General features: G+C 38.0%; 2 protein-coding genes across 3 annotated transcripts in view; both read left to right on the forward strand.

Annotated features, from left to right (window-relative positions):
- The first annotated feature begins 6,901 nt into the window (after positions 1–6,901).
- Positions 6,902–25,927, forward strand: part of LOC134818378 (protein argonaute-2-like) — a 49,239-nt gene continuing 30,213 nt past the window's right edge. The window contains exon 1 of one of the 2 annotated variants that reach the window (XR_010160642.1): positions 6,902–6,938. The gene's annotated coding sequence lies outside the window, so the exon portion shown is untranslated. The remainder of the gene's footprint in view (positions 6,939–25,927) is intronic. The other variant, XM_063827898.1, reaches the window with a different exon arrangement.
- On the forward strand, positions 7,754–12,131 carry LOC134818280 (uncharacterized). The gene is made up of 3 exons (XM_063827769.1): positions 7,754–10,274; positions 10,894–11,016; positions 11,223–12,131. The coding sequence occupies exons 1-3, from the start codon at positions 9,427–9,429 to the stop codon at positions 12,019–12,021; spliced, it is 1,770 nt and encodes a 589-aa protein (XP_063683839.1). The 5' UTR covers positions 7,754–9,426; the 3' UTR covers positions 12,022–12,131.

Below are 25,927 nucleotides of genomic sequence, written 5' to 3' on the forward strand. Positions count from 1 at the left end.
ATTCGCAATGAGCACATTTATCTAAGACTTATGAATCATTGTATGCTCTAAAATGCTTATTTGTAGAGATATTAGCAAAAATCGGTAATTTTGGCTACACCAATACAAATTTGGTAATTCGTTTTGTCTTTTTTTTGCAAATTTTCACGTTGCAATTTTCAAGATGCGGTTTGTGGCTATCGATAGGGCTTTATATGCTATTGCATGGTTTTGATACAATCCTTCAGCACCTAGGACATAGGCAATAGGGGTCACAAACCCTGAAATGTCAGGAACTGGGCAGTGGCCGAGATAAATATTTGATAATTACTTGGACTCTTGACTCACATTCATCTTTTCAACGGTTAGTTAGACATCTTAAACCAGTATTGAACGTTGAGTAAAACTTCTAATCCATTTGTAGCTCAGGTCATGCGCCCCAGAAAAACACGCCTGAGTGACAGTGGGCCTTATCGATCATGAGCCGCAAATCACAAGGGCATTCGTACTCTTGGCTTAAATTGGCTCTTCGTTAGTATCATCAATGAGGTTTCTAACTTCTATTATATCATCTGCCTGTCCAGTGTCCATCCGTCTCTTTGAGATTCATTATTAATTCAAGTTCAGTCATTTCGTTTCTGTTCAACTGTAGGCGTAATGAGGGACTTCAGTCCAGCAATAAAGTCAATATCTCTAGATTTAGCAATATTTGGTTTCGCTACTTTTAAGGTAATTGTGTTCAGCAAGCAAGGTTGTAAGTTTCCAGCCCTACGCCCCTACTGCCCCAAAATATTACCCCCCCCCCCCCCCCCCCCCCCCCCCCCCCGCCCCCCCCCCCCCCCCCCCCCCCCCCCCCCCGGGCACAAATATATAATCTTGAACCTGGGCTCTACAGGTAATCGAATATCCACCTGTTATTCGATAAATATCGTATCAAGTAACAGCACCATCTCCACTCTCTCCGGGCTACCGTGTTGTACACTTGTTCCGATGCCCCTTTGCGTTTTCGTTGTGTTTGAATTGATTGTTAGTTTCGGTGATTGTACGCCGCGTGATCGAAATTGTTTTGGTCTTAACAGGCTTGTGATTGTTTGATTGTTCCCATTGTTCCTTTCTGAACATTTTACGGAAAGTTTATACCCTATTTTTAGTGATGACGTTATTATACGTACAAATTAAGTTGATCTTCGCTAATTCTATATTCCGTGTGTGTTCCTGCTTTTGTATCTTTGTCCCGTCAGGCCTCGATAGTATGATTTTTCTTGAAACATTTTGCACCTCCTCACCCTTTGATATTTATCATTAGTTCTGAGATCGTTAAGTTAGCAACGTTTTGATACCTTGTTATCTGATCAATTAGTTGACCACTCACTAGAAAAACCCTCTAAGTCACCAGGTGACTTACAAATTACTTTAACACTAATCCCCTACTCCTATAGGATGACAAACAAGTTAGTCCTATACGGGCTACTGCCGCTTTAGTGGTCGGTAAGTGAGTTTGTAACATTTGTATGGAATGATTTTAGTAGTCATTAAATTCTTAATTTGCACGTTCTTTCAACTATAAGTCTTGCATTGAATGACAGCTTGTCTTTTATTTAAATCAATGAACCATATACCCTTCTAAACATACCTATGTCCTATAACCTAACGCATGGCATGTTGATTTGTTTAAATGTTTAGGATAATCTGAATGTTTGTGCATGATGATTACAAGATAACATGTGCTTGTAGGAGAGTTGTTTGGGAGAAGGAGGAGTCCTGGTAGTAGGAGGAGATCAGGAGATCGACCTAACACTAACATCAAATATGGGGTATCTAATACAAGTTAGTATCAGCAGCTTGTTCTTATCTCATGTCCATTTACTGAACTTTGTAGTCAGTTTTTCTAGTTTTGTGCTTAATTTAAGGCAGTTTTGTGGGTTAAGTTTTAGAAATAAGAGAACTTTTCCTTGTATTCAGTTTTTATTGTCTGGTCTTTGCATTTGAAGACTAGGTTAAGTTAAGATCTCAAATCCATTAGTTATTGTGGTTAACTTTATGGTTAACTCTCGTCTGTTTGCCAGCTCCCTACTTCCTGAATGTATCCTGGATTTCTTCAACCGAACAACTCTACTGAACAGGTTACAAACGTGCTTAATTGTTAACAATCTGGAGATTGTCTGCTCTCTTCTTGGCATGGTCTATTGAATACTAACATGATAATGAAATCAATAATTACATGATATTCTTGCAAGCATGTGCAACAAATCTTTATTGTATAAATGCAAAAACATCTTTTTATGTAACAGGATATCTTGTTTGACAATATGAAAAGTTTGATAAAGAAACAAATTCTGCGCATGGATGTGTAGCGACATCATTGATCTAATATTTTGGGTTCCCAGTTGACCTTCATTAAATTAGGAGCCCCTATTTTTCCTCTTCCTGCAGGTCCCATCTTCTATTCCTCAGATCCCTCTCCAACTCCAGTCCACCTAATTTCCCCCTCTATGCCCCACCTTTCTGTTTCTCCTTCTCCCTCTGGCTGTCCCTGCTCTCTTATATCCCCCTCCATTATCGGCAATTCTATTTTGTTCGCTAGCTCCCTAGGCTAACACCCTTTATCTATCCGTCAGATCCGCCCTTTTTTCTTCACCTCTCTCTCTCTTTCTCAATTTCTTTTTCAGTTCCCACTCCTGGTTTCTGTCCCCGTTCCCCTCCATCTTTATTCATCTCTCAGATCGCTCTCCCACAGAATCATCTCTCTCACCGACCCTCTAACCTCTACCACTCTCCACCTCTCTTTATATTCCTCTCTATTCCCCTCTGCTCTCATTCCCCTGACTGTTCTAATACATGTCGGTCAACTGGCTACTATAAAAAAATCGCCTAGAAAATCAGAAATGTTTGCCTTGTAACAATAACCCCCGGCCATTGACCCGTGTTTGTTGCTTGTAGGTGAGTTGTTTGGTAGAAGAAGGAATCCTGGGAGCAGACAAAGAGCCGGGACCAGGAACAGCTACACTCCCAATTACTCTGTCTCCCATACAAGTCTGTAGTCTGTATAGTATAGTCTATACTCTGTAATACAAGTCTGCAGTCTTTCCAGTGATAGCAATGGCTAGCACTGTAACTCAGTACTGTAACACTAGTACTGTAACACTATTACTGTAACACTCAACACACCCATCTCGTAATTTTAGAAAACTAATGTTTGATTAGAATCAAGTCAGACTTTAATGTCCTCCTTTGAATCATACAGAAAGGATGGTGTTTTATGACAGTGACTGGGAAATTTTTCATTAATGACAAGGAGATTTGTTGTGAATATTACTTTAACCAGGGTGTAGTCAACTTAGGCCGAAGTTGGCTATTGGCCGATGTTTGCTACATCTTGGTGTCTTGTTACAGTTAGAGAAACATATCACATACTTTCAGCGAGCACATACTTAGATATTATGCTGTTTTTTACTGTGTTTATTTCCTTGTAATGTTTAATGAATTGAATTGGGTCCCATTGATTTCCAAAGGTAATGACAGAAATGGTATCGTTACCATATCAATAGTTGACCATCGGTGACAATAGCGGAATTTAATGGCACCTACGGCGATGATTCTGATTGTGTCCAGTAAGGACCTCTAGGATGATGCAACTCAATTGGGAAGGAGACACTACAAACAACCCTTCTGCGTGATAAAGATTCCTAAGTGCCGAGTACACATTCCGCAGCAGAACTGGATGATACCGGTAATGTGAAGCTTTACAAAGATCCACCAGCCGTTGACACCTCAACCGAACAACTCTTTTATCAATTATATATAAGAAACCGAACAACTCTTTTACCAATTTTCTATAAAAACCGAACAACTCTTTTACCAATTTTCTATAAAAACCGAACAACTCTTTTACCAATTTTCTATAAAAACCGAACAACTTTTTTACCAATTTTCTATAAAAACCGAACAACTCTTTTACCAATTTTCTATAAAAACCGAACAACTCTTTTACCAATTTTCTATAAAAACCGAACAACTCTTTTACCAATTTTCTATAAAAACCGAACAACTCTTTTACCAATTTTCTATAAAAACCGAACAACTCTTTTACCAATTTTCTATAAAAACCGAACAACTTTTTTACCAATTTTCTATAAAAAACCGAACAACTTTTTTACCAATTTTCTATAAAAAATATAATTAGTCAGGTGATGTTGTTTATTGAAGCCCTCTTCAATGATTCGCTGTCTTGGCTCTTCTGAGCTTGCTGTTGTAGGAACTTCTCAATCCATACAAGCATGTGCAACAAATCTTTGTGTTACTTTTAAATAATACCTCTAGTAATGGGTCGCACGATGCACAGAAAAGTATGTATTGGTTTGTAAGACCCTCCGAATGTCCTCGTTAGTACTTCTACTAACAATATTAATTCCTTCTTCACCCTTTTTATAACTCAGAACCTTTTTTCCCCATCCTTGATTGACTCATAATTCTTAGGTTCTCCCTAACCATCCAGCAATCCGTTTTATAACCCTGCTATATTTCCCACTGTCATGATTATTCCCCTGTCCCTTCTTTAACCCTTGCCCCCTACCCCAAACAGTTCCAGAGCATGAAATCTTCCTTGTTGGACAACTGACCATTAGAAATTACCATTTTTTCCTAAAAATAACCCAACTTTGACCGTTTATGCTCGTTCGTAGGTTCTCAGATCTCACCAGGAAGCAGAAGAAGGGCAGGAATCAGAAACAAGTACACTCCATCCTATCGAGTCTCCATGACAAGTCTGTATATTAGTCTTAAGAGTGGTGGTGTGCATCTGTTCTAGCAGTCAATGTATCGACTCCTAGAAGACCATGCAATGACACTGATTCTTTGAGAGATGACCTGATAGTTGTTATAGTGGTTTTGGTTAATTTCCCTGTGATTTATGAAACGTTTCCCAGTCGCTGTCTATATTTCATTATTGGGGTCATTTGAATTCAGATTCAAGGGCAAGTAACCCTAGTGAGGGATATGGTATTGAAATTATAGTTTTACCGGTACTAAGACATTGTACTAAGAGAGTTAAAGAAGTTAGCTGAAGGAGTTACCTTACAGTATAAAATCGTTGATCAAAATTTAGCCTAGTATAACTTAGTTTAAACCATCGGTCTCATTAATCTATTCTAAAACCTGTTTGTCCCATTTTAAACTTATCATTTACATAATTAGGTTCAGTTTTAACAAATATAAGTCATGCAATTGAATCTAATTGAATACAATAAGGGATCTTGTGTTCAGTATTTCTGGTAATTTCTTATCACACTCTAGTAAAATATTGTTACCCGAGTCTGATTAGAAATAACCAAACATTTGAACACAAGAATAAAACAAATATTATAAAACAAATATTATATTCAAATCTCCTTATTCAACAATATAAATATTAAATCATTATAGAACCTAATTTGTGGATCAAGATCACGTGATCAACACATCTAACCTAACATTTCTCACAGTCTGGTACGTGGTTATCGGAGTTGCTGTAGCGTTTGTACTGGCCCTGATTGCATCCATTGTGTATTACTGTGTCGTGGTAAGGAAGAGGAACAGGGATAAGAGGGAAGCGGAGAAGTACAAGCCCATGGGAGGAGGTTACAAGTCCAAGGCTGATCAGGACAGGGAGATGGGACTTTGACGGGCTATAACTTCCGCTAGGAACAGCCATTTGCCCAAAACTTGATACCAAACGACTCTACTCAATGATACCTTTCCAATGATGTATAATATGTTGGGTTTTGAGACATAAAATGTTCACCCGCAAGTTGACGCTCTTAGTACATACACTAGTACGCGTAGACTCATGGCTATCTGAAGACTAATGGAGCTCATTGTCTCACCATCAGAAATACAGATACTACCACCTTTATCATCTAGTGTGATGAGGCCTGATACTTCACGATAGATCATGTTGGTCTTCCTCTTCCTCTAAGTCTACGATGCATGTTCTATAGTACGCTTTAAGTCCTCCATCAGAATCTCGAGTCTCTTATCCGGTTTAGGAGGCCAGGATGTGCCTGTTGGTGATAAACTATTCAGGTAACACCATTGGTGAGCTGTAGTCATATCCGAGCGTGCTAAATCACTCTACAGTCGATCTTCGAGATTGTTCTAAAAGGGCCCCCGACAGTTGAAACCAACCTCAATAGATGTACTTTCGGACGTTGATTCCGAATCACCCCCATGACATAGGGTTAAAATGCTCCCCTGACGAGATATTGGCGAAAAACTGTTTCGATCACGTGATATGACCGTATAAGGAAGTTAGTCTAATATCTAGTTAGGGTTAGGGTCTCAGCATATGCTTTTGTTAAGGATTGGGTTAGGGTTAGGGTTGGGATCAGATTAGAGGGTTAGGGTCGTTCAGGACCAGTTAGAGAAAGGATTGAAAAAGTCACGTGACAGTCGAGTGTAGTACTAGTAGAGTGATTAATCATCATCCAGTCATATCTGTTTCTGCAGGGTCTTCCTCGCTGTCCATAGGAGGGTTTTTACTCTGGTGTTAGGCTGCCCATGCCACCTTTCTACTAAAGAGTTTGCCGTCATACATGTGCTTTCTAAAGCAAGATAGAGGTAAACACCATTTGGAATGCCGAGAGAAGAAAAGTTGATTTTCTTATAAATATCTTCAGCACTCGTAGGATGTTATTTTTCATTTTTCCTTCTTTGCTAGTCGGGTTAGAAACACTCATGAAGTGCTGGAGCGTGCAAAGATAAATCCAGTAGAGATGTACATAGGCGCAAACCGCCTGCGTTGGTTTGACCATGTCACCATAATGCCAGACACTAGGCTTCCTAAGTACCTGCTTAACTGGACCCCTGCGCATGGGAGAAGATCTAGGGGTCGTCCAAGAAAGAACTGGATGAAACGTTTGTTGGAAGATGCTGCAGCGTTTACAGGAAACACTGACAACACTACAAATCTATTACATTTATTGAGAAAATTATGTAACGCGATGGAAGTTCTTTAAGCGGGAAATTCCAGTCCAAACCCTGGAAACATGACATAAAGGATTGGTTTTACTTGTTGCATGAAAAGCACTAATAGACCTAGAAGGAGCGAGCGAGATGGCTAGTGACCGCAAACTTTGGAAGGAGATGATACGTCACAAACGGGAGTTCATTGGTGCAGGCCACTCGAATGATTGAGGAGACCTAATCAAGTACAAGTAGTAGTACAAGTTGCTAGTCGTCGTTGCGTGTCATGCTTTTTGTTACGGGTTTTCTGCAGAATGTGTGTTTCTTCTTTCTCGTAGGCTTGAGAGGCACTATACTGTGTGGAAAATGATTGGTGGCGTTATTCTTCCTTCAATGATCATCAGATCGGGAAAAATTGTACAGCTTTTCAGTAGATACTTATGTTGAAGGTCAGGAGCAGACAAAAGGGGATATCTAATGACTGATTTTATTTTCTGTGGCAGAGGTATGTTAAAGCAGCAGGTAATTACGCCGCTTGAGGTGTGGAATTTAGGACGAAAACAGAAAACTACAAGGTGTGATAGGGGTTGGGGACGACTTCTTTTTGGATGAATATTGAATAACTGAATACTCCTACAGGAGAACTTGCGGTCCTTTTAGAATTAGAAGCTGGTTCGCCCTTTATTTTAATGCATAAAGGGAATGCTGGTCAATACGAATTGTGAGGATGTGGAAAAGATCTATTCAAATTTTAGAAGTACATCTTAGATTTTTCAGGGTTATAGGGATATATGAAGCATTTTAATAGAAGACGGCAATATAAAAGAGTAGTTAACTGTGGCAGCAATTGAAAGCAATGTCTACTGACAAAAAAACTTTTGATAAAATTTACACTTGAAATTCGTACTTTTTACATCACTGCATCTACATATCATAATTCGTTCACAAGCATACCCCAACGCACGTCTACCCTGAACAATTTACTTTCTCTAAAATTGCTAATTGAACATGTTTTTAACACAACCATCTAATCTCATAGCCAAAACAATGGGACAAATTCCCCTTGTTAGACAAAGGGGAATTGCAGACCAAGCCCAGTCTATTGAAGTTATTGATTGTTCGGACGATAATGGAACATGTTATGAGGTGAATTCAACGTTCGGAGAATATATGGGATCCGCCATAAATCCGTACCACAATTTTGAACGTGAGGCAATTTGGGCAAGAGAAATGGTTTGCCCTGGTGCTGCGAAATATAATACTCTAGTGACAGGACTAAACCGTGTGAACGAAGAAAGATATACTAAGGCTGAACACTGGGCTTTCATAGCTTATTCGAGAACGAGAGGGGACAATGATGTGATTAAGGAGGCCTTTATTATCGCTCATCTCAATCTATTTGAATACATCTCAACGCCCCAAGGAAACACCTTTTTTGGAAGATGGTGGTTTCCAACATGGAAAAAAATGTTTAAACCACTTAACACCGAAGACAAAAGAGGAGCAGCCTTAAAAATGCAATCCTCTGAATTGAATCCCCAAGATGTGTGGCTTATCTATCCAGACATTCCTGCTGATGGACAAAGATTCGTCCTTAGAAATGGGGAGTTGGAAAACAAACTGTTTGATGAAAATGAATGGAAGGCGCTCTTACCGCCTGTTACGAATAGAGAACTGATTGACCGTATCGTCAGAAGATGCTCAGGTAAAATTTACAATATTTTTAACTTCAACTGTCAACACTTTGCAATAAAACTCCTATCGGACGAGAACCATTCCCTAAATTCGGAACTAAAGTGGAAGACGATTTTTCAGGTTCTGAAAATCTTTTTAAGTGATCATTTTTATTGTTTTTTATCACTGTTAGTTATGATTCTCTCGTTTATACTTGTAGTTATCATAAAATATGCTGATAACGGTAGTATGAAAATAGACATATTTAAGTAATATATTTTGTATGGTTCAACTTCAAGATACTTGTCACTGAGTTTGATTTTTTGTTCTGATTTATTCTCATCGTTTTTCATATCAAAGAATTAATGAAAAGAAACGAGTTCAACAGTATTCAATCCCATAGCGGGTGTTTTATAAATTACTCCTAGTCCTAAATAAATAAGTTTATCGTCTCCATCAACACTTTCTATGCATGCTGCAAAAACATTGTGAGATATGACCGAATTTGATGATAAATATGAGTTTTTTTAATCACTTTCGATAGAAATATAAAATGTTAACTTACTATGTCAACAACTTTTGTTAACTTTTGTTCCTATGTCTTGTCTATGTGTTTCACTAATCTGTACACTATATTAATATAGGGTGTCACACAATTACTTACATACGTCATCGTTCTGATATAATCGATCAGCCCTATCTAAAGTCTAAACTGATACAAAGAATCAAAACAATAATTGTGAACTGACCTATAAAATGAATTTGGGCCACACTGTGCCATAAAGATACAGCTATAAATCGTAAACCCATCTTTTGCTTTCTAATGTGCAGAATATGTCGATAATAATAAAGCTTGTTGTGATACACACTTTATTTTCTTACGATAACATTAACAATTACTATCTTAGCATGCGAATCGATGGACTTCTCGATGGACTTGGAGGAGGGTATCGAATTCAAATTATAATGATAGCTGGTGCAGTAGTAATCACAGCGTTTCTTGTGCGATTGGCAAGACATTTGTTGAGGGAGAATAAGATCCCACTTTACAGAATTGATTCAGCACTCCTTAAGTTTATGGAGCACTTGGGCGATGGCTACAATTTTACCCATATTGCAGTATGGGCTACCGACCAGATAATAGTGCCGACTGCCTTCCTCGATAGGATTGCAGCATTTCAGTCCTCAAAGGGATACCCTACAATTGAGCATAAAGCTTTGATAGCACGTGGGACTGTCAAAGTCAATGATATTGCCTTCTTTATTGCTCAGTTTAATGACTATGATTTCATCCCAGATAAAGATAATGATATCGATACAAATAATACTGTGGGACTGGGAGAATTCAAACCATTCGTAGCTCTATTCACTGGTGACAAAAAGATCGCAGCATTGAGCATTACAACATCCCCCGAATCTAATGTATGGGTCAGCCAATTGGACTGCGAAGTAATAGATCTTAAATGTGGAGTAAATAAATTTGTATATAAAAATGAACTATTGGTCAGTACCGAATTCAAAGAAGAAGAATGGATTTTGATGGATAAATCAATGAAGCTCAGAGAGCTGAATGCCTGCATTTACAACACTTCGTGCTCTGGCAAAAAGTACGATGTGAACAACAACAACTCTCGACACTTTGTAAGTGAATTGTGGAACTCTCTCAAGACTTGCAATGAAAGGTAATCGTAATAATAATATGTGTAATGTGCGTATGTGTTTTTATTTGTGATTCAATGTTTCAAATTTGTTAGTGTATACTGTATAACCAAGCACGATGGGGGTTTCAGGTTTCGAAATAACTGAAACTTCAACAGTTTCAGTTATTTCGAAATGAATTTATTCGGCTATAATGTTCATAAACATAATAGCCGAATAGAGATTCGGCGGAATGACGGGCTGACTCAGCTGAGCGCCGCCCAGTAAAGTCCTCCAAGTCCAAACGTCATTTTACCTTTAGGTGGCTCTGAATGACTATTCGAAATTATTTATTTCAGACCCTATTTCAACTGTCAAGGGCCCTTTTAAAACCTTTTCGAAGATCGACTGTAGAGTGATTTAGCACACTGTGCCAACTCATGGCGCTTATTACATAAACTACCAGTTATAGAATTTTGTATTTGCGCTAAAAACGAGGCAGCACTGTTAATGTTATCATTTGTTATACAAAAATTAGCTTTTTAAACAACCGGATATCGCCATACAAAAACGTAAATTTATTTTTATGAAGAATAACAAATTTTTGTTAAAAATTGATAATAATTTAGTTACCAAAATTATTCAACATTCACATCATTTCAGGACACAGCGAGAATCTACAAATGTTATCCAAAAAGACGATCTTGATACGATACAATTTATTTCAACTCACCAGGATGACACCCTATCCCTACGCAAAAAGCTTTACTACGCTTTAAATCAAAGGTATGTTGTTGATAAGACTTTGTTGTTTAGACTTGAGATGTGGAAATTTGACAGTTGAATCATGCATCATTTCAATTTTTTTCGTACCTCAACTAACGACCGCACGTATTTCGTTTCAGCCTTGTGTATGAAATTTCATATATTGCTATATCATTGTCGTAGTTTCGAAACTTGAATAAAGAAATAAAGGTACACAATTATTTCAGAGAACTCGAAATGGAGGAATATCTCAAGAACGGGAAAGATATCTACGATACGTATTGTACGTCAACAGAAACACGCCCAATCATGCTACCTAAAGCTCCACAACACACGTATATTGACGTATACCCAGATGAAGGTGAGTCTGGTCCCAGTTTTAAAGATGATAAAAAACGTCAGTTAGACTATGAGACCGAAGTTGTAGTTTATAGAGCACTGGAGGAGCTACTAGATGAAGATATAAACGTTCTACACAGTTTCGAATATACTCACCGTCAATATCGTTTGTGCGATAAAAGTCATGTTAGAAAAGGGTGTGTGGCTTGCCGAAAAACACCAAACAATCGCGAGGGAGAGTGCGATTTTTTGATCATAGGAAAGAACTATTTTGTGATCATTGAAGTGAAGAATATGACAAGTTTTAGTGAAGCAAAACAGCAGAATCCTGGATTAGATGAACAACAGCATAAGTTAGGATTGCAGGGATCATACAAGAAATCAGAAAAACAGAGGGAAAGAATGGTGAAATTGATCAGAAGCATCGAGAACAGCACAAATATCTCCCACTTTACAGCTTATCCTAACTTCACGAAGGGATCCAGAGCAGAACTTACATTGGAGTCTGATCAGCTATCATCGGTTATATTCAAAGAAGATACAGAAGATTTTGCATCTTGGTGGAAAGGCAACGTTACAGATTTTCACACGGAAGAAGCTTTGAACTCTGACTTTCAAGCAAAACATGATAAAGTCAGGAACATGCTGCTTGCAATTTGGTGTACGGATAATAAGGGCCACTGTTGATGACATTGAGGGAAAGAATTACATTATGACAACGTTATGTTCTTTGCCGGAGGTTAATCAGGGCAACCGTTATATCTGGATAGTTCATGACATGGCACAGGGTAGTTGTTGTATAGTTTTTTTTATCAATAAACTTTCAAATTGTTACACAAATACATCATTTTATTTCAAAGAAAATATCGCCGAATGACCTTACATGCCTTGACAAGTGACCGAGTGTAAACAAAATAAGGGACACCGAAACACCAGTTGACCAGTAATCATAGCAATTACATCGGGCCCTAAATGCACCTATAAGTGAAGCGATGCTGCAACCGAGGCATGCTAGGTTTATTCCATTGAATTAATAAGGTTACAGCCTAAAATATAAATATAACAAATAACAATGTACCATAAATCATAATTATAAACACACTTTATTTAACATATTTTATTAATTATACTTTTTATCAATTTATATTCAGACAATATAGTTACATTAAGGTAAATTGTTTAACTGTCAGAGGATGTTATATGGTCGTTTAGAACTGTCCAGAGGTACTTAATTAAATGGGTTTTAAACACGGATGGCCTTGAGATTTCCCTTAATTCATAAGGGAGTTTATTCCAAAGAATGTGTGCTCTGTAAAAGTAAGACTTAGATATGCCTGAACATCTGGTCTGGCTTGACGTAAGGTTTTGTGGAACTTGAGGAGAAATGTCACTAATCATACTGAGATCGTCTAGATGTGATCGCCTTAACCTACTTCCCATGAAACGTCGTAAGTAAGGTGGAAATGTCACAACTGACATGTCATAAAAAATATTATGAAAATATAATATATCCTTGTAATCAAACCTTACCGAGAGTGGAAGGATATTTAGTTCCTTACACGCTATGAAATACCTTTTTTTGTCCCTAAGGCTCAAGTAAATATCATTAAGGATCCACTTGATACCTCTTTTTTGTATCGATTCAAGTTTCTCCACCGAGGTTTCTGAATGAGGCCGCCAGACAATTGTGCAGTGTTCGAAATGACTTCTAACCTGAGATAGATAGAAGGCCCGACGTTTTTTAGTGTTCTTGGTGAAGTAACCCCCATTTACTCTGAATTTTCGACTATTCTGGGGGTCCGGGGGATGAGTAAAGCTAGAACGGTCAAGTCTAAATACTTTGTAATCAGCTGTCGAGATGATTTCACTATCATGGATATTGTCCTTTAACCATGTTTCATTATAAACTACAATATCTGGTTTATTGATATAAATAAAATGGTTTAGTTCGTGAATTTTTGTAGAGTGGAGAGTGGGATTTGCATCTCCAAGTTCACCAAAAGGGATCAAGCCCTGAACGTTACAATAAAAACCGAGCAGTTTCCCGGGGGTCCTGGATTTTTCATGCTAGGGTTACAAATAAAGATAAGGAGAAAGTTTATGAGTAGTATCCAAAGGTAAAGTGATGCAGTTATATTTTGTAGATATGGGATTAAGCCTCGTTTGGAATTGTATTTAACAAACAACGTATGTAGTGTTTTACCTCTAATAGATAAGCTACTCATTGTACGTCTAATTGCAATACCAAAGATAACAAGGTAGAAATTGCAAAGTAAATTACCAAGACTGTTAATATTTAGTAGGAGTGGAGATTTAATAAGCTGTATCAATTTAGCAGGATTGGGTTTTCCAAAATACAGGTGGTAAAACAGAGTAACATAACAAGGACGAAATAATAGTACATAAAAGCAAGACATATGTGATGTGGTTTGAATGAGTTTTGAACGGGTGTGGAGTGTATTACTGAATTCTTTGTTCTCTTCTTGTTTGAGTGGCTATTATTAAAGTAGCCAATACGTTTTCTATATGTTTCTAACTCAATCATGTGAAATCTAACAATAAAACGACCGACTGTGGAGCAATAATTCCCTTTACGGTGTGTAATTTGTACTTGTATTATTGTCTGTGTCCAGTTTGTATGCGTGATCAACGCCCGTCCGTGATTAGTTATACTATCATAATCAGTTATGTGATATAATCACGTAACTGTAGAATTCATTTTCATCTATTTAAATTGAGGAAATAAGCAATATTCTGAGAAACGGAGATAACTCGTCTTAGATTAGATAAGATGTGATCAGCCAATCAGCTCATTCGAAGAGTCATGGACATAGATGCTGGACTAATATTGAGGCTCATGATGAATTAAAATTATACGTGATATTATTTAGGTATAACTTAGGCTGAAATTTGTCCGAATTTAGTTTACAGGTTATTATGGTGGATTTGTAAGGTGACCATTTCCGCAGTTTGTTCTGTCAGCTACATGCTTGTTTAGTCGGTCTTGTTCTGTTCTTGAGTGAAATTGTTAAGTAGTGCAGCAATTCTATCATAAAGATTAATCACTTAACACGAAAAGAAAACTGACATAATAAATTTCTATACTGGCGCCGCAGGGGCAGATATCCTCTCTTTAGTCCTAGAGAAAGTAGAATGCAGTGAACCCAACACTCAGATAGCACGGATTGACCAGACAAATTAAAGTGAAGGCCATCTCGTGCCAGGTGTGAGGTGCCAAATTTCAAGTTATCAAACAGTTTGAAGTTAGAAGTATGAACTGAAAGTTCGAACAATGTCATGTTCAGCTGGTTGATAGATTTGTTCATGTTGTTGAATCTATCGGCGCTCATGTTGAGAGGTGAAATTGAATCAAAAATGAACTTAGTGTTTTTATATTGATTCACTGAGCGTTCAACAAAGTTGTGTAGAGTCGAGGGGTGAACGCGGTGTTTTCTGAGGTCGTTGATGCCCGCAGAGAGGAGAACAACATCAGCCTGCTCAATGGATTTGCAGTGCTGGTGTAGATCCCGCAGATGAAAGAGATCCTCTCTGAAGGCAACAACTGGCTCATGCAATGTGGAACAATCAAACGACTTATTCTTCGAATCTGAAAGAATCAACACCCTTTTAGGCCGAGCATGACTAGAATTACCCCTCTGGTATGGTGCTGATGCATGGCGGAGGACCCTGCAGGTAATGCTAATTCTAGTGCCAGAGAAATCTTGTTCCTTGACCTGGGGTACACTGTGGTCAAACACATCCTGGCTAGCCCGAGTCATCGTGTACATTGACCCATGTTCTGGGGTCAGGGAGAACCGCTTATAGCTACCAGGTGGTTTTATTCTGAACACTACGGGGCGAGGGGCACCCAGCGTGATGGTTAGAATGGTGCTTTCTGGGTCTATTGATGGCTCGTTATCACTGTGTGGCGGGATGTGTGAGATATGGTTATCATATTTGGTCACGAGGAAACTGTTGAACGGTTTGGCCTGGTCAGGGAATAGGGAGTTCAAATGATCAACAATATTCGCCAGATAAGTGTTGGTGCAGATTTCACGTGCCACATGGCGGCCTCCAGCATACTCATAAGGCATGTTCCCATAGTGGGCAACTTTCCTATTTCCAAAATTGCGGTCATATGTTGTGTTGTTGTCCAAATGCGCAGCTTGAAACTGTTTAAATAAATTTTCTGCATAAAGTGTATAAGGCATGATACCTTCAGGCTCCAGGTTACTAGTATTGCGAGTTGTTGAGGATGATGTAGGTAGGATGGCAGGAGTCGGCAGGAGGGGGACGTCACGGGCTGCAGGAGCTGCTGGCTGTTGTAGGTCTTTAACGAGCGTCTGGGCACGGACTACGTTCTCCTTCAGCTGCTCCAGTTGTTTGTTTGCTTCCGACACGTGCCTCGCAAAATTAGAGGTTAATTTGTTGAGATCGTGTGTTAAGTCGGTACTGTCTTCTATGACTACTTGTTTAAAATGTTCAGTAAGCGCGTTACTTTTACGTATTTTGCCCCGAGCTTTGATGAGCTTCTCATTACAAGTTCTTTCGAGTTCAAGTGTCATTTGATCTTCCGAGAGCTGATCAACAAGGTCAAGGCAGAGTTGTGGACTAAATGACTTCATGGTTGTTTGAGTGCCCCTATCTACCGTACCTGTGTAAAGGGGGTCTGCCAGGTAGCCCTTAGAGTCTGCGGTAGCGGTGGGCGTGCCGCTACCTGGCAGCCCAAGAGTCCGTTGAGAAGAAGTTGGAGTGTTTGTAGTGGTATCCATGGTCAGTCAGTAAGGAATCATTCGCGTCGCACAGTCGGTCTTCTTATCAGTTTTAATCCATTAGCGAATTTAAACAAATGTATTAAAAATTGCAAATGAGTAAATCCTTCATCTATACAACAATCATATTCCCACTTTTACACAATTACTCTATCAAAGAACTTGAGAAACACATACGATATATCGAATAGTTTATCAGTAATAAGGGACAAAATAGAAGAAGAAATAATGAGACGAAGAAGAGGATCACGTCATTCAAATGAAACCATCGTTAAACAAACACCAGGTCATTACATTCGTGGACCGAAAGTCAACATACATGTTTTTAAGAGCGGAGATGTTGATTTGATAGACACTTACCTAGATAAAGAGTTAGACAAGCTGCAGCGGGAAAATGTTCTTAGTACACCGTTAAATACAGCTGTGATATCTAAGAGAACAGACAGACAAATGGTAGAAATAAAAGTTGCAAAATATAGGAGTGGACAGTCTACGGATAACATACCCTTGTTATATCGCTCACAGACTTCTTCAGGAGAATGGCCAGCTGTCATTGGTATAGTTAAATTTGGACATTTAACTGACCTGCCTGGTCTATACCTGACCATGTCTCGAGCTAGAGTTTACTGTACAGTTTTGCTATATCCACACCCTAACATAACGTTAGAAGAGATGGAACGATTATTATCAGGTGATTTCAAACACTGTGCTAATATCAAGAGACATTATTGAGAATGAACATGTATTAATTAATGTAATTAAATATTGATTACATGTGCACACTTGTCACTTAAATAAATAACTAAGCTGCATTTTTGATATATAATTAAAACAGTTTTATTTCTTGTTTCTTAAATATATTGGGATTCATTATTGTTTACATTAAGAAAGACTATGTGTTAATTGAGTATTGATTGGTACAAATTTAACTGACAAATCATGCTGTGTTTTAAATTAATAAAACATAAACTTGGTTTCAATTATTGATTCATATAAGAATTGAGCTTCTTTTCTCTATCTCTATCATTTACTGAGGTGGTATTAAAATTGTGCTAATTGTTCAGTGAGACACTAATTTAAACTCTAGTATAAACTGCAACCCTCACCAATGTCCAGATACAAATACTTCTAGCTATATATAAACAAGATAATGAATAAATGCACCTGAAATAATGGCCGACACAGCATGTTCTAGCCCATAAGTCATCACTGTTTTAATTTCTTAAATCTTAATTAATGTGCAATTAGTGCAATTAGTGTAATAAAATGATATCATCAAAATCCCCACAATGTGTTCACCATCAAGCACGGTCCTATTTTCACAATGCTGGCAAGCATAACCGTTGCCCTTATATTCACAACACTATTTACCCCCTATACTATTATATCCCCTTTATTGTTTTCCAGGCATTAAGATTCATCGAAAGTAGTTCAGCAGGTATATTTAAGTTCAAAATAAGAAATAGTTATGTGGAGGTTTTTAAGAAATTTGCGCAAAATACGCGCCAGCATGTTATACGAAATTAGGTAAAAAACCCAAAATCGCCATATTCAGGTGCCTTAAAAACCATGTTAAAATTGAGTTAGAGATCTGAAACTTTGCAGGGCGTCTAGACCTTGTCCAAATCGACTGTAAAACAAATTACATGTTTCAGGAGTATCAGGAAGTGGGTTTACTGGAACCCCTGTTTTACAACAGATTGTCGTGAAGTATATATATGTATATATGTATATATATATAGACGCTTTGGCAGTCAATTGTAGCCTACATTTAAGTGTCCGTAGATTCAAAAGTATAAAAGATACAGTCATTTCGAACCGCAGGTTTTAAAGATAATCGTTTATACTTTAGTTTACATTATATCGAAAAATAATTTAACGTCATCATCATCACTTGATGACGTCATCAAGTTAAGTGTTTTCAAAACTTGATTTTTAACAAAATAACAACTTTTCAAATCGATTTTACACCATTAAAGAGTAATTTTATTCAAAATCTGAGGACATTTTCACCTTAGATAATTGTTCAAGCATTCTGAAAATCTACCGGAAAAGTTTCCTACCTTACTCCTTCATAAAGATATTCGCTATTGAAGTTAGTGCTTTTTTGAAGAATAATTTTATAAAAACACAAAAGTTGTGAATTAGTATTCTCTGGTGTTGGGCTATCCCTTGGGTTGTGGAGCTCAATTTTGCTTCCTAAAGGTCTAAATTGTGTTATAGGCTAGTTTTAAAGTTAAAAATCAAAAAGTTGCACACGTGGGGACACGCCTAAATTGATTTAAAATAGCTAAAATCACTGAAAATTGTTATTTTCACGATTTTTATCAACTTTGGAGTCCCGTTGTGATTCAAGTTCTTTTTGAAATCTTCTAAAACTTTGCATGCTTATCACACTATATATAAAATACCACTATGCAAAAATTTACGGTGATTCAATATTGTATGCGCACGCAACGTCCGCTCAAAGTTTGCACGTGCGAAAGGTGAGAATTTTGATCATTCGTGATTTCGAATATATTCTGCTTTCCCACGATATTTAAATGGCATTATATATGAATTCAATGCCAACTTGAATGAGTAAAAAGTGCCATATTCAGTCTTTTATCAACAGATATACCTACCTAAACACAAGGAAATGTTTTCAAAGGTAAAATTTCGAAATCGTTGAAATTGCCTCCTTATTAATGAAGTTTTGACTGTGTTAATTATCCTGACATTATAATCAAAAAGAGATGATATTTGACCAAAACCCACAATCATGGGTAGAGTGAACCGCTGCCAGTGCCTCTCTTTTCCAAACAAAAGGAAATGATATTAATTTGAGGAACCGTCCGCAAATGCAAATTGATACCGAGAATGAAATCGGTCGCTCGCTTTTCCCATTCGAATTCACGGCTTACGAATTGTAATAAAGCTTATTGAGTGGGAAAAGCGAGCGACCGATTTCATTCTCGGTATCAATTTGCATTTGCGGACGGTTCCTCAAATTAATATCATTTCCTTTTGTTTGGAAAAGAGAGGCACTGGCAGCGGTTCACTCTACCCATGATTGTGGGTTTTGGTCAAATATTATTACTTAAATAGTAGCTAGTACCTGTCCCAAACCATCAGAAAAATCAAGTTTTGACCTCCCAACCCACTCAGGCCACTCCCAGGGGCCACGCCCATCCCAAAATAGCTGAAATCCAGGTAAAATCAAGATTGAAAATCTTTACCCCTGTAGGGGATTTATGTTCCGAGGTATTCGGAACATGTTTAGGTGGTTTAATAGTTAGTACCTGTCCCAAACGATCAGAAAAATCAAGTTTCGACCTCCCAACCCACTCAGGCCACTCCTAAGAACAATGCGTGCAACTATTTGTAGGGGATTTGAAATCCGTGTCAAATCCCCTACAAATCCAAACTGAAAATCGTTACCCCTGTAGGGGATTTAAGTTCCAGGGTATTTGGAACATGTTTAGGTGGTTTAATAGTTATTACCTGTCCCAAACGATCAGAAAAATCAAGTTCCGACCCCCCAACCCACTCAGGCCACTCCCAGGGGCCATGCCTAACCCGGAAAAGCTACAGGGGGTGGGGTGGGGCAAAAGTAACGTTACATACGTTGGGTCTTAAACCACCATCGTGTTTCATACTATGGACCTGTAACTTTGCAGATGGCTTGCTGTAACTAATCATTCGAGGATTCCGTCGCCGATGTTTGAAAATTTGAATATTCTAGGCCACACCTACATAATATTAAATCACCTATATTGTTTTTTCCGGACATGCTAAACACCCATTTATTTCAGTTTACTGTTGCTGCATCTGATCTTATAAATAAAGGCCAAACGGATTTAAAATGACGAAGTTATCAAGCATTTTATGTATCTCGTTAACAAAATTGATTGGGTGATAATGTGATAGGACACCTTAATTGGGTTCCCTTCCAATTTAACGGGGTCACATAATCACCTGAACAGGTAATCCAATCACCTGATCACACGTAATGAATAAACTTGTTATGCCTCGAATCTCGGTGATCTGAGAAGCTACAACTCTCATTTTTTCAGACCTAACGTAATTCGAATGGCCAAATACAATTCTATAAAATTTGGCTCGATCTGATTATCAAAACTATCAAATAAATGCGATAATGAACCTTCATTCAAAAAAAATGAACATGAATATTCTTCGATTTAACATATTCCTCAAAAGAGTGAAAAGAGTGGTGATAGTAAGTCATACCAAAAAGAATACCCCGAAACACAAATCGCAACCGGTGGTAAAGAGTCTCAGTCTGGATTTTATGGATTTTAGTTATTTTGGTATGGGCGTGGCCCCTGGGAGTGGCCTGAGTGGGTTGGTAGGTCGAAACTTGATTTTTCTGATGGTTTGGGTCAGTTACCAACTATTTAACGACCTAAACATGTTCCAAATACCCCGGAACATAAATCCCCTACAGTGGGAAAAGATTTTCAACCTTGATTTTACCTGGATTTCAGCTATTTTGGGATGGGCGTGGCCCCTGGGAGTGGCCTGAGTGGGTTGGGAGGTCTAAACTTGATTTTTCTGATGGTTTGGGTCAGGTACTAACTATTTAACCACCTAAACATCTTCCAAATACCCCGGAACATAAATCCCCTACAAGGGTCAAATCCCCTACAAAAATCAAGGAAACGTGCTCTCCCGAGTAACGTAGCAGAAGACGTTTCCCTGAATTTTGTTGGGGATTTTGTAGGGGACTTGACACGGATTTCAAATCCCCTAAAAATAGTTTCGAATTGTCCCTGGGAGTGGCCTGAGTGGGTCAAGACGTCGAAAATTAGTTTCTCTGGTTGTTGGGGTCAGGTACTTCCTATCTAACCACCAAATCATGTTCCAAATACCCCGGAACATAAATCTCCTACAGGGGTAAAGATTCTCATTCTTGATTTGACCTGGATTTCAGTAATTTTGGGGTGGGGGAGGCCCCTGGGAGTGGCCTGAGTGAGTCAAGATGTCGAAACTCGGTCTTTCTGATGGTTTGGGACAGGTAATAACTATTAAACATCCTAAACATGTTCCAAATACCCCGGAACATAAATCCCATACAAGGGTAAAGATTCTCATTCTTGATTTGACCTGGATTTCAGTAATTTTGGGGTGGGCGTGGCCCCTGGGAGTGGCCTGAGTGGGTCAAGATGTCGAAACTCGGTTTTTCTAATTGTTAGGGACAAGTACTAACCATTAAACCACCTGAAAATGTTCCAAATACCACTACCAGGGAACTCATACAAGTGTGAAATCCCCTACACAAATCAAGGAAACGTGCTCTCCCGAGCAGCGCACGAACAATGCCAGAGTGCATTCTCGGTTTTTGTGTCGAATGTGAATCTAACTTATTCTGAAACTAGTTATTAACAACTATAATTGGAATTAATTGTAGAGAGTTCAGCTAGTAATTAGCCACGTCACTAATTACTTAATTAACCAATACATAAATTAATGAAATGGTGGCCTGGTGCCCCCATTTATGGCCTGCTTGCTCCCAACTGTATCTAGAACCGTTTGTTAATAGAACGAGATCAGGTTATATCTTAAATCTTTATGGTATGCAACTAGTATGCTGAAGTACACCCAAACATGCGAGGAGTTTATTGAACATTTAAAGCATTAAAGACTATTGCTGTAATGCTGTCCGTATCCCTAATAGTGAGTATTGAAATATAGATTATAGGTATCTACCATTTCACAAGTCTTAGTTCCCGAATTTATTCTGACATCGAGTGAATCGTAATTGTAATCAGTACAATACAAGATGAATTTAGCATCATTTTAGTTTGATTTCTGTTGCCGGTCTAGAAGATGTTCGTGATATTGCGCATAATTGATCGAAGTATAATTTTGATTCCATCGTATGTGGTGCATACCTTACAAGACATATTTTTGTGGATCATAACTAGCGGGGATCGAAATTATGGGGGAAAGAAAATATGGGGATCTTTTTCAGAAATTCAGTAATTCAGTACGAAATTTCAGAAATTCAGTACGAAAATATGGGGATTTTTTCCCATTTTTCCAAAAATCCCCGAATTTCGTACCATATAAATATGTCTCGACCTTTATTTTACTCTAAAGACATACTAGAAAATCCGTTGTCACAGGGAAGAAGCTAGAAATCAATTTTTATCGTATCATAAAATTTAAATCACAACCGAAGATACATGCTATTATTTCGTAGAACACTCTAAACTCGACAGTAAATGATCGAAATTTAGCTCCAAATTCTTAACACGTGCACGTGCAAGTCTCCGCCTGCTTTACTATGCACGGGAGTGGTTGTACACACAAACAGAAATCAAATACATTACATATTGTGTAGTTATTGACTACTGATAACACATTTATAAATATGGTGAAATATCAAATATTATCAAAAATTTAAAACTTGTAAATTTGTCAAATTCATTAATTAGTCTCAACTGATATATAAAATAAAGTAAAACATCGCAGCAATAAATATAAGATGAAGATATTGACAGCTCTAATAATAGATCAGAAAAAGAAAAATGGCGTTATTTAATAAAAATCGAATCGAATAACTTAAACTACAGGTGCTAGGGCCCTTGTAAACAATCGTAATATCCTGTGAATTAAATCGATTGATTCTAATTGGTGTTCATCACTGATTAGAGGCAACAAAAGGATAAGCTAGTCAGCAGTAAATAGCAATGCATCAGTCAGCGAACGCCATCGATCGTAATGTGTCTTGCTCCAAGCTTTTAACACCTGAAATTATATGTTTTGAATAACAATTACACTTAAACAAAATAACGGAACTCAAAAAGCTATTACGTTACAATATCTTAATAAAATTCTGGGTAACTAATTTAATTAAAACCATACCAACATTGAACCTACGTCTTACAATGAGCGCTATAATTTTTAGAACATAACAGCTGATAACCACCTATAACAAGCATGAAGCACGTGATTAAAACCCACGATTAGGGTCGGGCAATCTATCACTACTACTGGTACCACTACCACTACCAGGTATGAGCGTAAGCTGCGTAACAAACTTAAGATGAAACAATTGATCTCTATGTAGCACTCTGCACTATATATGTATACGTATCACTATTTTGCCTAGTATTACTGATAAGATGGTGATAGAAAGTAAGCACTTATTTTCTAAATAAAATGGTATTTACTTTAAATATCAGGATGGCAATTACTAGCCTGGGCTGATCTTCGTGATAATATATACAGTAAAACCCCGACTTACAGTACAGTTTGGGGAAAGATAAATAGTGCGGTAAATCAGAGTTTTCACTTTTTGGTCCCCTTGGCCGTCGGATCACATGGTTTCTCTCCGCACAGAATTGGTTCCCAATTAGTGGTCATGGACTATGGTTCACAAGTACTCAAGTGGACAAGTGAGGGGTACTAAAACCGTGTACGTTCAATGCTATACAGTACGCTCTTTGACCAACATCAGAAACAAAACATTATTTACCGCCCCTTCTGTCACCAAGGATCGACCGGGACTGCTTTTTTGGCCGGGACTGGAGAGGAGTGCCGGAACCAGGTATACGCCGGGACCGGGATTCAGCCAGATTTGGGACCGGGATCATAGCTAAGAAAACCAGCACTTAACACTTACACTAAAATCTGGTATCCGCAACTGATAAAAAGCACAAGCACAGCTTACCCAACAAATTGGCACTTGACTCAGACAGTGTTTTGTTTATTAATTGGTAAATAATTTTGCTTTAAACTTCAGTTTTTCAAAAAATCCGGGATTAAACCGGGATCCCGGTCGAACTTTGTCTATCACTCCCTGTCATCTTTTAGCTCTCTGACACCTTATTGCTTAATGCTAAGATCCTAGCTTAACAATACGTAACACACTCATATGGAGTCTTTATTCTAGCTCGACGGTACTGTAAAACCACTAATTGGGAACCAATTCTATGCGGAGAGAAATCATGTGATCCGACGGGGACTAAAAAGTGAAAACTTTGATTTACTACATTTCTTACATGTGCATCTCTTATTGCTATAATTCGACGACTTATCTGCTACTTTGTGTCCGGTGCTATTCAATTGTGAGTACGATATGGAAGATGTGTACTTAGACTCTCTAATGTAGTCAAGTAAACATTTTGACCAGCTTTCAGATGCTTCTAATGATCTTGGTATTTGGGTTGAGGTAATGAAGACAATAAACTTTGATGAAGATAGTGATATCACATTCGAGAAGTTCAAGAAACCAAACAAGGACGTTCTAGTAAAGCACCTTGCGTTTTAGGGTATTGTCTAATATCAGCGTATTCTCCACGAATAAAAAGATAAAGGAAATGAAAAGTGAAATCACCAGTGCTCAGAAATCAGCAAAAAATGCAGAGGAAACCCTTCCCCAGCTCTGTCTCCACTTTCACGGCAGAAAATTTGAAGAAAGTAGTTTGGAATGTTGTAGCTGAAGAAGATCGCAGCAGATTGCAGAAATGTCTTCATTTTTAGTCTCAAGGAGGATACAGGAGAGAAACTTGGCGATCAAATTTGTGATGTGTTTGAACAAATTGCAGAAAAGCCACGCTTCGAAGCTGCTCAAATTGGGAATATGTCTGCTGAAAAACCCAGAGCTGTCAAAGTATCATTTTGAAACTCTAGCACCGTTCATCAGATACTGATCAAAGCTAAAGAACTCAGACTGTCTCAGTGTTTCAAAAGTAAATGACCAAATCAACTATTTGAAGGAGGAAACGAATATAGAGCACTTATTTCTAAAATTCTAAAGGTATATTGTCACTAGTGAGATTGTATAGGGTTGTACACTCCCTCTTTTTCTCTATTGTCACCATAAATTGAGAACGTTTTGAGTTAGGAACTCCAAAATTTCCAGACACATTTGGACTTGGTTTGATAATTGAAGTGCTTTCCTATAACTTCAAGTTCGTTGTTTACAACTAAGCCGAGTTATGACCATTTTAAGATCTGGCACGGATACATGATCCTGGCACTTAATCTGTGATTTCTTCACTCAATCAATGGCACTTAATCAGTGATTTCAAATAATTTAGTTTCAAATTATTATTCAATTAAGTAACTTTTGGTGATCAATCCAGTGATTAAAACCAAATTGCCCAATCTTGCCTAAAAACGATGTTTAAATGTTGCATTGAAAATATCCACTTGCTAAAGTCACAATGATAAGAATTGACTGTAAATAAACTGGTAAGTAGATGAGCATAACAGTGGAGTTCCCACCTACGAGTGGTAAAGGTGGCGCGCCTGAGAGGTGGCGCGGTGTATGCAGAGTATGATAATGTCAGCCTTGCGGCGCAGCTGACATTAGCTTTCATTACGTTTGAATTATCGCGTCCGCGGCAAGGCTGACATTATCATACTCTGCATACACCGCGCCACCTCTCAGGCGCGCCACCTCTCAGCCACCACTCGTAGGTGGGAACTCCACTGTAATGAACTTAACAGGCATCAACCATCCTTAATGTTAACTATCAATAAACAAGTGTGTTTGTACAACGCAGTTTTAGGTATTTAATGGGTTTTCATCAGTAATAATTCTTGCTTGAAAATTACAGTCAGTTGGTGGTACTGTTAAATAGTTGTAAAATGGTAATGGTAAATAGGACTGTCATTTCTCTCCACAATCGCTTGGTAAGAGGTTATCTTTTATTATAAAGGCTGAGCTAAAGCAGTCATAAGTATACTAAGATAAAAAAGGTCACATCAAGCTTGAACAAAGTACTTACATATTTCAGCCCATAGGATCGGTTGTTAATTATTATATCAGCATACAATAATGTTTGTCAGGAAAGCATCTCGTCCCA

The sequence above is a fragment of the Bolinopsis microptera genome, chromosome 7 (genome assembly GCF_026151205.1).
Source record: "Bolinopsis microptera isolate Bmic1 chromosome 7, MBARI_Bmic_1.0, whole genome shotgun sequence".
Classification (NCBI taxonomy): domain Eukaryota; kingdom Metazoa; phylum Ctenophora; class Tentaculata; order Lobata; family Bolinopsidae; genus Bolinopsis; species Bolinopsis microptera.

Bases quoted from the DNA above. Each gene is read 5' to 3' on its own strand.
- LOC134818280 (XM_063827769.1), top strand. From the start codon at position 9,427: ATGTCGATAATAATAAAGCTTGTTGTGATACACACTTTATTTTCTTAC. The intron at 10,275-10,893 runs GTAATCGTAATA...ACATCATTTCAG, and splicing joins CTCAAGACTTGCAATGAAAG to GACACAGCGAGAATCTACAA. The intron at 11,017-11,222 runs GTATGTTGTTGA...CAATTATTTCAG, and splicing joins TACTACGCTTTAAATCAAAG to AGAACTCGAAATGGAGGAAT.